Source organism: Plutella xylostella, chromosome Z (genome assembly GCF_932276165.1).
Source record: "Plutella xylostella chromosome Z, ilPluXylo3.1, whole genome shotgun sequence".
NCBI lineage: Eukaryota > Metazoa > Arthropoda > Insecta > Lepidoptera > Plutellidae > Plutella > Plutella xylostella.
The window spans coordinates 9,828,414-9,843,366 of NC_064012.1; the positions used below are offsets into that span (position 1 = coordinate 9,828,414).

General features: G+C 35.3%; 1 protein-coding gene across 14 annotated transcripts in view; it reads right to left on the minus strand.

Moving 5' to 3' along the window:
* Window positions 1-13,063, minus strand: part of LOC105384126 (coiled-coil domain-containing protein CG32809) — a 118,094-nt gene extending 105,031 nt beyond the window's left edge. For 13 of the 14 annotated variants that reach the window (XR_007268176.1, XR_007268177.1, XM_048632554.1 and 10 more), the window contains exons 1-2: window positions 12,483-13,063; window positions 1,781-3,477 (exon numbers count right to left, since the gene is read on the minus strand). Coding sequence is in view for 12 of the 14 variants with exons in the window: in XM_048632554.1 (XP_048488511.1) it covers window positions 1,781-3,461 (1,681 nt within the window). In the remaining 2 variants the exon portion in view is untranslated. The remainder of the gene's footprint in view (window positions 1-1,780; window positions 3,478-12,482) is intronic. The other variant, XM_048632558.1, reaches the window with a different exon arrangement.
* Between the last annotated feature and the right edge of the window lie 1,890 nt (window positions 13,064-14,953).

Sequence of the window (14,953 nt, forward strand, 5' to 3'; positions counted from 1 at the left end):
AGCACCCGCTATCTTTCAGTGTTGATAATAATAACATTAATATTACTTACACAGAGAAGTAGGATATTTATTTAGTTTTGCTCTCAAAGTGAGTTAGTTAAGGCAAGTCCCGGCAATCGGACCGGAAATCGACGGAATAAGACGTCTTTGATATCAAAGACTTATTCCGTATATTTTATATTATGTTCACATATACATATATTATGTGTGGACTCCACTCGTTCACTCAATGGCTTATCATCTGTTATCGGTTGTTCGATTGATGTGACTAGGCCAAAGCAAATCGTGAAGAATTATTATTGTAGGTACTTCTTATACTTAGTCTTCCATCATTATAAAGTAAGAGGTTTTTGTTTTAATTTAGTTTAGAATGAGGTAGTATGATACTTATTATTTTGCACTGAATTTTAAATTAATTTACAAAACATTTTGGTGTAAAACAATAAGAAACACACACCCTATCACAAGCTCTGTCGTCAAACTTTGTACCTAATGTGATGAGATGATGTGATTGTACTTTTTAAATGCTGAAATTCCTGAATGTCACCTTATATTTAATTACAGTAGGTACTTGCTATTCTATGATTATACTTACTAACTACTACTGACACGTAAACAACAACAAACAACGTACCTCGACTACAAATTACGGGGGTGAAAGATACAGGATGTTGCAAATAGATGGATTTTTCTCACAAAATTCCAAAACTTTAGATGAAAAGTTGCTTAGAATGACCTCCTGATTCACCCCCTTTCAGCTTAGTAAACCAGCTCTCTTTCTCCGGTATATTATGGTAAGTAAACATAATATTTATTACGGTAAACATAATATTTAAACATTATTTTTGAATTTCCATAATTATAGACCATTCAAAAATAATGTTTCCATATAGAAAATATAGAATTGATAATGAAGAGGTAAGTAATTTAAAAAGAGCGAATTTAGAAAGTGCGTAAAACCATTCATGCAAATGTAATACATAATATTTTACCGTAGGATATAATATTTTGCTCTAAAATGATTAGGTACAGTTCTAGGAAATCTGAACAACTAATTTTCATCCTGTCTTGAATAAACATGAAGTTCTTAGCTAACGGAGATTTAAAACAAAGTAGATTCCTTTGTATGGAAAATTCCTACAATATTATTTAGACTGAACCCTCAGCTTTACTGTGCGGTTTTTTTTAAACCTATACATTCTATCTTGTTAATTTATTGTTTATCAAAGAGCTGAAGCTACATTACGAAACCTACGTTTCGTTTCACGGCTTCAAACGATCCATAGAGACATCGCCAGATTTACCTACACCTAACTTCATTAACTTGTCAATTTGTGGAAAGAGCGACGACGTAGAAGTTTGCCCAGTTTGCCTAGTGCCTAGGATGTGTCGGTAAGTTGTATCGATTGCCTTCCCAGAGTTTCCAGCTTCACACACAGCACAGTGTTCAACGTGCGGTGTAATTGTGTAAGATTAGTACGGTAATTTTAGTCGCTAGAAAAAATTATTACCGCAAAAGCGCATGAATCTACGATATACCTAATTATTATACTATTGGTATGTGGTCAAATTTTATTTCGAAAAGTGCTATAAATAATGACTGGAGAAGATTATTACAGTACTTAGTTATATTAACTGTATTTTATGTCAGTTATGTTTTCAGATTATGTGTAAAAAAAAAATTAAAATGGTATTTTCTCAACCAACAGTAAAAGAACAATGACGTACTATAGCGAACTATGTGTTTACGAAGTTTGGAAACAACTAAAAGGTAACTTACCCCTGCGTCCGCTCTGCAATATCCTTTGTATCTCCCCAGCCTCCGACCCGCTCTCGGATTCTGAATATATTGAATTATTTACACACAACACCTTCTTCACATATTGCTGGTTCCGGTTCACATTGCCACTTGCACTGCTTTGTCTCACTGGAGGTCTTGGCGGAACCTCTACTGCAAGTCTCTTTGTAGTCCTACTGTGACTGTTATTGTTCGGAATAGCACCGTAAGTTTTTGATACCTTTTGCTCTTCAAAACTAACCCGCTTAGGAGAAGAATATGTATACTCTTCACACAACCCCTCCTGATATACAGGGTCTAAAGTATTTTTCACAATACTTGGTCTCATCCTAATGTGCGATCCATTGATCTTTTCAGGATGTCTGTAAATAACATCCTGCTCCATTAATTTTCCATTTTTAGCAATCAACACTTCTTGTCTTCTTTGCCCTGTTCCGTAAGATGGCGCTCCATAAATTGACTTATTCAATTTGTAGTTTATTGAATCAACTCCTCGAGGTAAACTACAACTTCTGGGGCCTGATATTTGGACGCCCGAGGCATTTTCTGTGTTTACATTTTGCTGACGAATCGGCGTCGAGGTACGAGTATTTAGAGACTGCTTCAGTAAATATTCATCCTCTTTGATTTTTAATTCTTTCAGTTTCTGCCAGTAAAATAATTCGACATTCTGTCTATTCTTTTCTTTTTGTGTGCTATCATAAATTGGTTCTCGACTTTGTTGTCCATCCATTGATTTATTTTCTGAACTCTGTATAGATTTTGGTTCAAATTTCGTTGTCAATTTTTGTGTATTCTGCATTTCCCCAGCTTGACTCATAGTATTTCTTACAGATCCATACGGAGACACAGTCGCTGGCATTTTCGGAATCTTGTGATTGACAGGGATTGGTGACGTCGGAGCTGAATAATTATAAGTCCTTTGCACATTTTCATTTTGATGCGATTGTAGATTTTTCTTAGCTCGAGATTTTTCTTTATCAAGAGACAGACTTCTGGCTCTATTTGGTTGTATGGTTCTCACTTCAGCCTCTTTTTTTGGTGATATTAAAAATGTTGTGCTTACTTTTTTTATTTCTGCTCCAACCGATGCGGGATGGGCTCGTGAGCTAGAAGCGTTGTAGCGATGTAATTTGTTTTCATCGATTTTTATCTTATCTGGTATCGTTTCCACAGAATGATAATAAACGTCAGGGTACTCAGTACTAGAGGTACCCTGTTTAACTAAAGTTAAGTGTGAAGTAAGATTTTCATGTTGTGGTTTAGGTGGTACCTGTGGTCTGGCCAAGTGAGATATATTACTATCTTCTCGCGTACTATATTGATAAGCAATAGTATCATTTGTATTTGTTTCAATGCTGTTAACTAATGTACTACTAGATGAGTTTTGACTTTGGTGCTCATTGTCTAGATTTAATTCCACAGACTCTTTTAAAACTGTTAGGTTTTCATAAATTCTTTCAGATGTATTATCTCGTGCGTTTGTAGACGCATTTCCTTGGTTAAGGCATGGAGGATATTCATACTGGTTACTTGACAAAGGCCTATTGTCTCGAGACTTGGCTGGTAATTCTTTCGTATTTTGTTTGTCCTTAGATTTAAAGAATATGCTTGGAAGATATTTTTTAAAACTACCCATGCGTTTTCTATGGATTTCTGCCATGTCACCGTAGTTGAGTCTGAAACAAATAATATTGCATAAGATAGAGGGAATACTCGATACACTATACAATACATTTATGTATGTAATGTCCAAGTACTTTTGTGATCATAAATACCTATCTCATGAGAATTTACTTAAAAAACTGGAGCAGCGCTGCCCAAGCATCCGGTGGATTACGATAAGTACGTCAGCCTGAGCCAGAACTAGAGCACAAGTCCCATAAACAGAATGAATTACAGCAACATTCACTTTTCACAAGGAAGGAACCCTCCGTCAACCTTATTTATATGCACGCTAAGAGCGACTTCATTCAACGAAATTTCAGCTGGGCTACTCTTACTTATTGCATGATGAGATTGAAAGTTACATTATGTTCTTTACCCGTAACTGAAACTGAAAGTTATCCGCGGCGGAGTGTCACTATATTTAGAACTATTTGGGGCACTTTCGCCCAACCTAAAAGCTTTATGACATTAAAACCGACTAAACTTGAAACGACAGATTGTACTTAGCCGGTAAAATCATAATCATAACTTATATTATAAATGCGAAAGTAACTGTGTCTGTCTGTATGTCTGTTACTCTTTCACGCCAAAACTACTGAATGGATTTGAATGAAATTTGGTATACAGATAGTCTAGACCCTGAGAAAAAACATAGGCTTTTATCGCGGTACTCCCGCGGGAAAACTTTTTAAGGCGAAGCAAAGGTCGCGGGAACAGCTAGTATGCTATATTCGTTAGAAATCTAGATGTGCAAGTAGGTATCCTCACATTGTTTTTCTTCTGTATAAGCGTGGTATAATTTAATTGTGCTTATTTTATATTCTTTAATTATTTGAAAATAATTAATTGGTATTGGTATGGTAGAATGTGGTACATGTCAGGATTTGAACCCCCGGCTTCTAGAATGTAAGAACGAGATCTTAATATCCGTTATTTAGGTATACCTGCTTGACTTACGGAGCCGAGACGTGGTGCTTCACCAAAGGGCTTATCCACAAGCTCAGAGTTGCTCAGCGTGCTATGGAAAGGGCTATGTTAGGCGTGTCCCTGCGAGATAGGATTCGTAATGAAGAAATCCGCAGGAGAACTAAAGTTACCGACATAGCCAAAAGGATTAGCACGCTGAAGTGGCAATGGGCTGGCCACGTAGCCCGCAGAGCCGACGACCGCTGGAGTACAAAGGTTCTGGAGTGGAGACCCCGTGTCGGCAAACGAGACGTGTCGGTCGCCCCTCAACCCGTTGGTCTGATGATCTACGGAAGGTAGCGGGAGGCCGCTGGATGCAGATGGCGGGTGACCGTTTGGGGTGGCGATCGTTAGGAGAGGCCTATGTCCAACAGTGGACTACAGAAGGCTGAGAGAGAGAGAGAGAGAGAGAGAGAGAGAGAGAGACCTACTGCATAATTCTCATGAAAAATATTATATTTACATCATTTAAATTGAATCAATATCGTTGCTTCTGCAAATCTGCATACAGCACCCCTCTACTCATATGGAGAGTAAAACAAAATGTATCTCTACCAAAACAAACTCCGAATTCAGATTGGATTTAAACTTTTATTTGCTAGGTACTAAGGGAAAACGCTAGCTTTTATTGACCTCAATTCAGTTGTGATTAAACTTGTGAATTACAAAAGTATATCCCATTGAAAATAATTGTATAAACTTTCAGATATTATAAGATAAACTACCTAACATTATGTATAGCATGACGGTATTTAAGTTACTCTATACCTGGTAGAAAATATCGACCGTGGATAAGAGGATTAAAATTATTCAGAACTCAGTTAGTAGGATTATCGCTGTTACTAAATGCTATACTGAAATCAAGTTATCGCTAGCCCCGTACGATCATCATGTTAGGGGCGCCACACCCTGTAAAGTAATAAGCGATGCGGCTCGGCTGGTGTGAATATTATTATCGGTTTACCCACAACCCTATCGAAAGTAAACAAACAATAAAAGATTTCCAACTCATATCTAATATCGATCATACGTATGTAGTTAAGTATGCTAAGAACCTTTATAATGTTTATGAAATGCTTTTTTTAAACAGTTTACTTCATTTTACAATTCCAGTACTTAACGAAACATACCTGATTACTTACTTAATAGTAAAATCATGTAATTTAAGTGGCATCAAAAGAGATGACACCATTTTTCTACCCTATATTTAAATCAGAAGGGGTGGGTTTAACAGCGTTGTCATTTATTTTATTACTCTAGGTCAGCATATCGATGAGGTCAGTATTTAATTATATATGTACTTACTTAACCACTAGTAATGTATTCGATACTAGATTGAATGAAACCTTTCGCACCTAGAAACTACTAAATAGATGCAATTCGAGTAAATTGTAGTATTAACTTATTCATTACTTATACATATACAAGTGTATTTTGTCTTTTCTATTATTTGGCACAAGAGCTTTTACGTTTTTTATTATTTTGCGTTACCCTTTTGTTATAAAATATGAACATAGGTTAATAATACATACATTTAGGTTGGTATCTCAAGAATAATGCCTTTGACGCTAATACCTTTGTGTCAAACCCTACATGTTTACCTAAATTTTCCGAGGTACTTAATACATTATAGTTTCGTACTAAATTAAATTATTAGATCCATAACCAGCACTATTTTTTGGCGAGTTTAGTTTCCATAAAGTGTAAAAATGTATGCTTACCTACTTAAATAAACCACAAAAATCATACGCGCAATATAATATACAGGGTGGCCCAAAGAGTGACGTCCAAAGGAAAATGTTTGATTCCTTAGGTCAAGGGGTAGCCTAATCACCCCCATGTATGTTCAGCAATTTTCAGTAGTTTAGGAGTTATGATTTTATTAACTAATTTTCTACGAAAATCGACCTCAGTGGATCAATTATGTTTTATTATTTTTTTGGGTAACTTTTTTAAATTATTTTTTATTTTTGTGTCATCCTCTTAAGTTGTTCTTTTAACCATAAAAGTTTAAATCTCATAAATCTTATAACTCAGACATAAACATTTTACTAAGAATTTACATTCAAAAATGTAACTTAAATAAAAAATAATAGTAAATAATTTTATTTCCCCTTTAATTTGATACATTTTCTAACTGAATTAGTCCTTAGTAATGACATAACAGGAATCTTTCAACTTTCTGAAACAATTTCCTAATTAGGTAATTTCCACCCAAGTACCTTTGAAGGCTGTTTTCTGCAAATAATACCCCATTAAGCAATAGTTTATTTTTATTTTTATGTTATTTTGGAACCTTGCGAAGTTTTTAAAATTAATAAGGGACCATGAGAATATCTAGTTCAATTTTTAATTTCAAGTTGAAAATTCAGAGCAGTCTAGCTCGATGATATAATTTGAACTTTCGATATAAAAATAACTAACTTACAATACAGCTAGGAAGCTGAAACTTTTATGGTTAAAAGAACAACGAGGATGACACAAAAATAAAAAATAATTTAAAAAAGTTATCCAAAAAAATAATAAAACATAATTGATCCACTGAGGTCGATTTTCGTAGAAAATTAGTAAAAAAAATCATAACTCCTAAACTACTAAAAATTGCTGAACATACATGGGGGTGATTTGGCTACCCCTTGACCTAAGGAATCAAACATTTTCCTTTGGACGTCACTCTTTGGGCCACCCTGTATAGAGGCTTTTAAAAAATATTCATATTTAACTATTTACATGAAGGGCCATCTCGTATTTAGGTACATGGGTAAGTACAATAATAAAATGAAAAAAATCGTGCTTTTACCTGCTCTCGAAAGCGCTTACGGTAACATGCATTGACAGGCATAATCAAATCAATGAAAAGCACAAAACTCGGAGCTCATCCTCAATTTATAAAGCTGAACGTCAGGCCCAATCTGGAAACTGAATTTCAGCGCTTTTAAATAAATAATTTCTGACGTGTCTGCTATGGTCATACGTTGTATTGTAATTTTAACGCAGCGCGAAATTTATTTAATTAAATTTTTAATAGAACACTCTTCATGACCGGTTCAAGTAAACATGAAATAAAATGATTATGTATGTGAAATCAGACATAGGTAATTGAAAATCTAATAATTTGCGTTTCGTGCGATATCGCGACTACGGGATGCAAAAGGCTAATAAGGAATTTTGTAAGTAGGTAAGTACTTCAATTCTGACTTGCGCCACAACACTCGGTCCTCGGCCACTACCAGCTACCCGCCTAAGGTCGTCGGTCCAGCGGGTAGGTCGGCGTCCCACGCTGTTTTTACCTATTCGTGAACTCCACTCGAGATCTTGTCTACCCCAACGGTTATTGGTTCTTCGGCAGATATGACCAGCCCACTGCCACTTCAGCTTACACATCGATGTGTTATTAATTTATTAAAACATTCATTCTTTTTCACTGAATTTCCGTACAATTTTCAGTTTTTGATAGTTGAGCGCATATACCTGAGGCAATAACAGAGTTTTTTCGGTTGTGTGGTCTGGTGCTGACGTTTTTGACAGAATAACTGACACAACTCAACTTGGTGGTAGAGGAATAACCGTAAAACAAAATATCGACTACAGGTAGGTATGCATCCGTATTATTGGTGTTTTTTTCCTTTTGACTATTAGCACCATTTTAATTATAAAACATTCGTAAAACTATTGTTACATTTATATATCCATGTTTATTAAAAATACTTTATTGCAGAAGAATGCGAAAATTCTCATCACAATCTTTAAAACAACACATAGGTACTTACTTTATATTATTATTATGCATGTTGCCAAGAAAGTTGTTATTTCAACTGTTTCCGGCTTCGGTTCTACAGTCAAAGTTAATTCTATCGGAACTTTAGAAGCACTATCTCTAAGTTTTGCTCGTGAACTACATTCAATCTTGTGCAATATTTATGCGCCTAGATTAACATTGATCGATCCACAAACTCAGACTTACCATATACAGGGTGTTGGGTAAAAGAGGGTGACTCTCGGGTCATTCTCAACTTCAAGTGCCCATTAGTAAAAACTCAAGTGGCTAACAAAATTTCTATGAAGGCGCATATTTTTTCTCAAATTTTCAAAGGCAGTAGTAGCAGGCAGAAGTTTACATAGGTTTAGATGAGTTCAGAGTTCAGACTGACCAGCAGGCAGAGTCACCCCTTTTCGGCTTACTATACTGTTTAAACCTTTTAGACACAACCTGTATACTTCCCAACAAACATTTTACCCTCAGTTACAGCTATTTTTATAACTTTAACCTGTATAACTGTGTTATAATTATCTCAGTTCTAACATAAAGCGATAAAGATGAGTTAAAAAATGAAATTAGTGTTAACAGCAGGTTTAAGTGTTAAAATGGTATTAGTCAAAGCAATTATAATTAAGATGTTATAGGTTTAAACTGTTTCTAGAACCTAAAGCTATACAAGAGTGCTCACTGACACTTGTTAACACTTATGGTTGTTAGTTAAGTGGTTTCCTTTAATACTGATATAAATCTTTAGGTGTCATATTGACTTTAGGCTGCAGGAATTGGTTATAAAAGAGATTTTGTCAAGAGTGCAGTAAGACAAGATTCTTACAGTGTTGGAAAACTCAACAATGCAGTTTTAATCTTTAAGGTTAACTTAACTTACGCTTATTGCGTTTGGCAAGTATACTGTAAAAGTAACGGTGTTAAGCAAGACTGTGCGGATCGACAAAGACTGCATAATACCCTTGGCTAAGGGTGTTCTATTTCAAAAAGTGTAATAGATGACTTAGGTGAGTCTATATGTCTTACATGTAAGTTCGCCATTTGCATTGGCGACCTAACCTATAAATTGCTGGGATAAACAATATTTTGCTTTAAAATACTTACTTATTTATGTGAATTTTGTCATTCCAGTCATGCCAATCGATTTATGAAACTAATGGACATACAGTAAGGATACAAAAAAATACAAAATTGAGTCGTCTTTTTTATATTTACTTATGTTTCATTTCAAATCCTAAATCAATTCGGAGCGCATTAAAATTGAGGTGGAAAATATGGTATACATTACAATAAAATTACAGTGGCATATTATTTTCAATTCACAAAACATGTTAAGTCAAGTTAATATATTATATTTACTGTTATTTAGTATTAATCAATACTGTCACTCTAATACTGTCACGTATGATTGCTGTTGACACTATTATTTTCAAAGACATACATCTTGTATGGTAAAAGTGTATTCGAAAAACGGTAACATACTCACTTAACCCTTTTTTAACTAACAAATAAGAGTCAGGGAGTCAAATAACCATTCTACAACCACAACTATACCGGTAAAAGTTCTAGCTGAGAGTGATTAAACGCTCTTCAATAGTAACTTTAGCACTTCAATGACACCGTCCTACAGGCTTTCTATAACTTAAACACTTCAATGACACCGTTTTACAGACTTTCTAAAGCCTTTACTCTCAAAATCGTGGGCCTCTTTCGTGGTTATAAGTGAGTTAGAGCACTCTCCTACACTCTTATGCAGCTATGTCTTAACACTTTAATTTTCGAATGGAACCATTATACAAGTTATATGAGAGTTTTTTTAACGCTACGATGTTAGTTGGGTTATCTAATACCTACAAACTCCGTAGGTGTTCGACTGATATCAAGTAAATTTAATACACTTTAAATGTTTGCATTTTATAAATAACTTGCAAATTTTACTGTTACATAAAATACAGGGTGAGTCTTTCATAGGTGCACATTCGGAAATTCCGGAAGTGTGTCACAGAGCTTTTCCTTCTGAACAACTTTTTTCGTTATATTGACCTTGGGATATTCCCGAATAAAAAATATCTACTCCCCATACACAGTGTCACGTAAACAACCATTTTTTGTATGGGGAAGCATTTTTTTTTTCGTTATATCCCAAGTCATTATAACAACAGTTGTTCAAAATGAAGAGCTCTGTAACATACTTCTGGATATGCACCTATGAAAGACTCACCCTGTATGTACTTATTGCTAGACGGGCGAGACACGCCCTCGTGGACGACTGCAAAATGCGATGGTCCGACGTCATAAGGAGAGCTGAAGATCTAAATGATTGGTACAGACTGAATGAAGCTTACACCTTAATTGAAGTTGAAAATGGGTAAGAAGAATAAGACGACGATGTAGTTGTCGATCTAGCAAAAATCATTTTAGGTACGTAATAGAGATATAATTGGGCCGGATGGGATTCGAACCCAATACCTCGTGGACTGTCAGAGCTACCAATAGACCTCCCACTCTCCAATCGTTTTATAAAATAGACAACCTAATTGATGAGTGGCGAATCTATTATGAATTGATGGATGTACTTACTACGTAGTCAGAAAAAGGAGCGGCGGATAAGTTGATAACCGATAAAGTTATTTATCACTTCTTGTAACGATTTTGTAAGAGGAAATTTGTTTCTTTTAACAATTTAGACTTGGTACAATACATACTTTATCCATTGTTCACATATAGGACCAGCCACACTAAATTGCAGCAAAAAATTGGCGGTTAAATATTGCGGAGTTATTCCATCATGCCGGGGGCTGTTTCCAATATTTTGTGCAAGGGTTTATGTTCAGGGTTCCATACCAAATGTAAACCAATCAAGCATGTAGCTAACGTAATAATTTTATTAGCTATTAATGCATTTTTGAACTTTCACTGTAGACTGTTAAGACTGTAGGTGTAATGATTACTGATGATAGCCTCTTTGTCATATACCTAAGTACTTACTTATCCGACGACAGAGACCCTGTCTATCTATGAGGCTGGATAATGCGAACTTGTGTTTGCTGGTTAATTCTATCGGAACTATTGAATCACTATCTCTTAAGTTTTGCCTGAGAACTACATTCAATATTTGCAATATTTACGCTCCTACATTGATCAATCCACAAGCTCACACGCCTAACATACATATACCGGGTGTTGCGTAAAAAAGGGTGACTGGGGTCATTATGATCAAATTAAATTTTGTGGCTTGAGAATCCGACCTTGTTTTAAACACTCTTGTAGCAGGTGTACCTAGGTATTTAAAATAAATTTACACTTTGTGACTGCAACATCTAGTAGTACCTACCTACCTACCTACTAGCCAGACGAACAAGTTGCCCCATAGTTAAGAGCCAATTAGTCGGCATCCGGGAAGCGGCACACGGCACACGTCGCAGTATTGTATGAAGTAAGTTCTAACGAGACTCGCAGCGTTGTCCGGTACAGTTGAATACACCATCCCCTTCCGTTCATAAATAACTGTTCTAGCTGTACATCTACGCCATTTATTCCCGTAAACACGTTTGTGGCTGACTGTATGGCTGCCGGTGACCAAGGGGATTGTGGGCGAAATGAAATTGGGCAGTTTGGTAAAGTTTAAAGTTTACTATTTATTACAGGAGCGTTAAACTTTCGCCATAGACAGTATAGGTACTATAACTTTTTTAAATCGGTTTATGCATCCCAAACTATCTCAACATTGATGTAGATATTTATAAAGATTATTCTAAAAATTGCGGCCCTGAAAATTTTGCTATTTAGCTATTTTCAGGCGTTTTTCATCGACGAACTTTACTTCACTTTTAGTGGTTTATGGGCGCCTCTGTTACTCTAAACTTTTGGCTAAAGTTCTTTAAATATGGTTTAGCGTAGACGTTGACTGATAGGTACTTCTAAGGGGTCATAGTAAGTATATAATTAACTTTTAAGCAAGTTTGTATGTATATTTATTAAATATTGCTTTATTAGAGCAGTTGTTCTTAACCACGGCGTTTAGATAACTCGAATTTATGTACACAATAGATTGTCTTATTATAAGTACTTAATAATAAGTACCTACCCAATTATTAATTATCCAAGTAGGTACCTAAGTTAATCGTTAAAAGTAATCTTATTTACATACATACTATAAGTAATAAGTATGTATTAAAAAATATATTACCTAGTAAATACATCATTAAAGTATGTAGGTACTGCGTAAGTAAATAACAACGCCTTGTTAAATTCTACCTAGAACGAACCACTTAGATAACTTACCAACTGACTCATAGCGAGAAGTTTAGAGGCTATCCAAACATCAGCCGATGCAAACAACACCACCTTTCATAGTCCCAATGTACGCCACACTAAGTATAACCTTGCAAACTTCGCGTCACTAACAAAACATTACACATTCCTAACACAATGAATGATAAATAACACTGTCTAAATTTCATATCATAATAGGTATGTTCACACAAATAACTAGAAACTTTAGCAATATAACTCCGTTTTAACTAATAGATAAACTGCAACATTATCTAAAGTTTTGCGTTCAGACTTTGTAAAGTGTCAAGTTGATTGTTTACTAACTTTACGCACGTCGAGGTTTGGGGTATGGAGAATTCTAATTTAGTGAATTCTTGATAGGCGCGTTACGTCAACTGACTATAAACAGCAGTTAAATAACCTTTCATGGGCTTATCTGCATTACAACTCTACATGTTTTTTGTATGTTCGAAGGCCACCATGCTGGTCTGGTTTTGTAACATAGCCTTTCGCTTACTCGGATAGAGTTCACTTTACTGTATTTTGAAACAACGTTCCGATACACGCTTACGTTTTATGGTGCCTGTATTATGACGAATGTGTGTTTCTTCTAAAAAATAGACGCTCGCAAGCCTCACAACGTTTTTTGGAAACATTTCACACTAAACATAAGGTTTAATTACCTAGTTACTTAACTTATTACTCTTATGACGATGATGATCAGTAGGTAGATGAGAAACAAGGGATGGTAGCGTTGCACCTACATTAAAGTTTTTGAGTGAAATGTATGTTGTAGAGGCAGGTTTGGATATCTCTAGAGTCTAGACTTTATACTTACCTCTTAAATATTTTGCTACTTATTCATCATATCAATTTCATTCCGCTATACCTACCATTATACATTAGGTAAGTACTATTATTAGTTATTGATACATGTATAATATTTAAGTTTGATTTGTTAACTATAAAAATAAGAAAATGACTTTGTGTTATTGGTTTTCGTCTGTAACAACAACGAATGTAGGTACTTACCAAATTATTGTTTATTAAACTTTACTGGCCTATTAATGAAGGTATTATTCACTATAAAATGAAAAATTGAAAGTGAAAATGTAATAAGTTATCTTATGTATCTATAATGTATATTTATTAAGTAGGTAAGTATGTCTGTTTATGAACAAAACTAAAATAAATAAATAAGGTTCGTGTGTATTGGTATGCGTAAAATGAAGCGACAATAGTATTGCTATATGAAAAAAAAAAGTCCTCCAGTCTGGGGGGGTCTGTCTAACTGCCAGTTTCAATACTCTACTCGTATCTATCGATAGCTGATAGCTACTTACTATCTTACGATTTTGACACTTAAAAGGTAGCATACTGTCAAAAATCGTATCAAACTAACCGTCAGCTATGGGAGTATGGGTAGATAGAGTTATTGAAACTGGAAGTAAGTAGATAGGTAATTACTATAGTAGTTAGTCTTAAAAAGAGAGATGCCATTCCATCAGTAAATATTTAAATACCTATAATATTGTGAAAGATTCGTGGCTAGACTCCCTACTAATAGCAATACATGTATAAGTAATAATTATATTAATTATGTCAGTAAGTAGGTACTTACCTACTTCGGTTTATTAGGCTACTGATTCACTGTGTACCGACTACCGACCCAAAATAATATTTACCTTTAGACGGCCGACTGGTATAGTGGTTAGTGACCCTGTCTGCTAAGCGATGGTCCCGGGTTCGATTCCCGGCTGGAGCAAAAATTTGTTTAAAGACAGATATTTGTACACGGGTCTTGGGTGTTGATATTTATAATTAGTATGTATTTGTCTAGATATATCAGCTGTCCGATACCCATAATACAGGCTCTGCATAGCTCGGGGTCGGATGGCCGTGTGCGAGATGTCCGCACATATTATATATTATATTATATATAGGTACCTTTTCGTTCCGTAAACAGTCATGTTCCTACTGTGGCTATACCATAGAATAACAAGTACAGTAGTAGTACTCGTTATTCCATAGCTATACCTACATCTACCACCATAGCTTGTTCGGACTCGGAGGGTCCTCCTCGCCATGCGGGGAGGACCCTCCGAGGAGGGTCAGTTGGCATTCAATGCAGGAGTGACAACTGACTGCACCTTCCCTAATCTCTCCTATAAAGTCCCTATAATTATGATGGTTAGGTAATTGGACCCTCAAAATTAACTTTAGATTACCTAGGTAACTAATAGTCACGTGTGTTTATTTATTTACTCAGTTATTTATTTATTTACACATAACATTGTAACATAACAGGTACACAAAACCCAAATCGTTACAATAATAATTACAGCGTGTTTTAATAACAGCCTCGGGTCATTCCTATCAACTATAACTTTTATATGTGGGGTTCAGAAAAGCACAAAGCACAGAACAAAGGGAAACAGGGGAAGCGGAGTGCACAAAGCTTGCCTGCCTGTTTATATTTT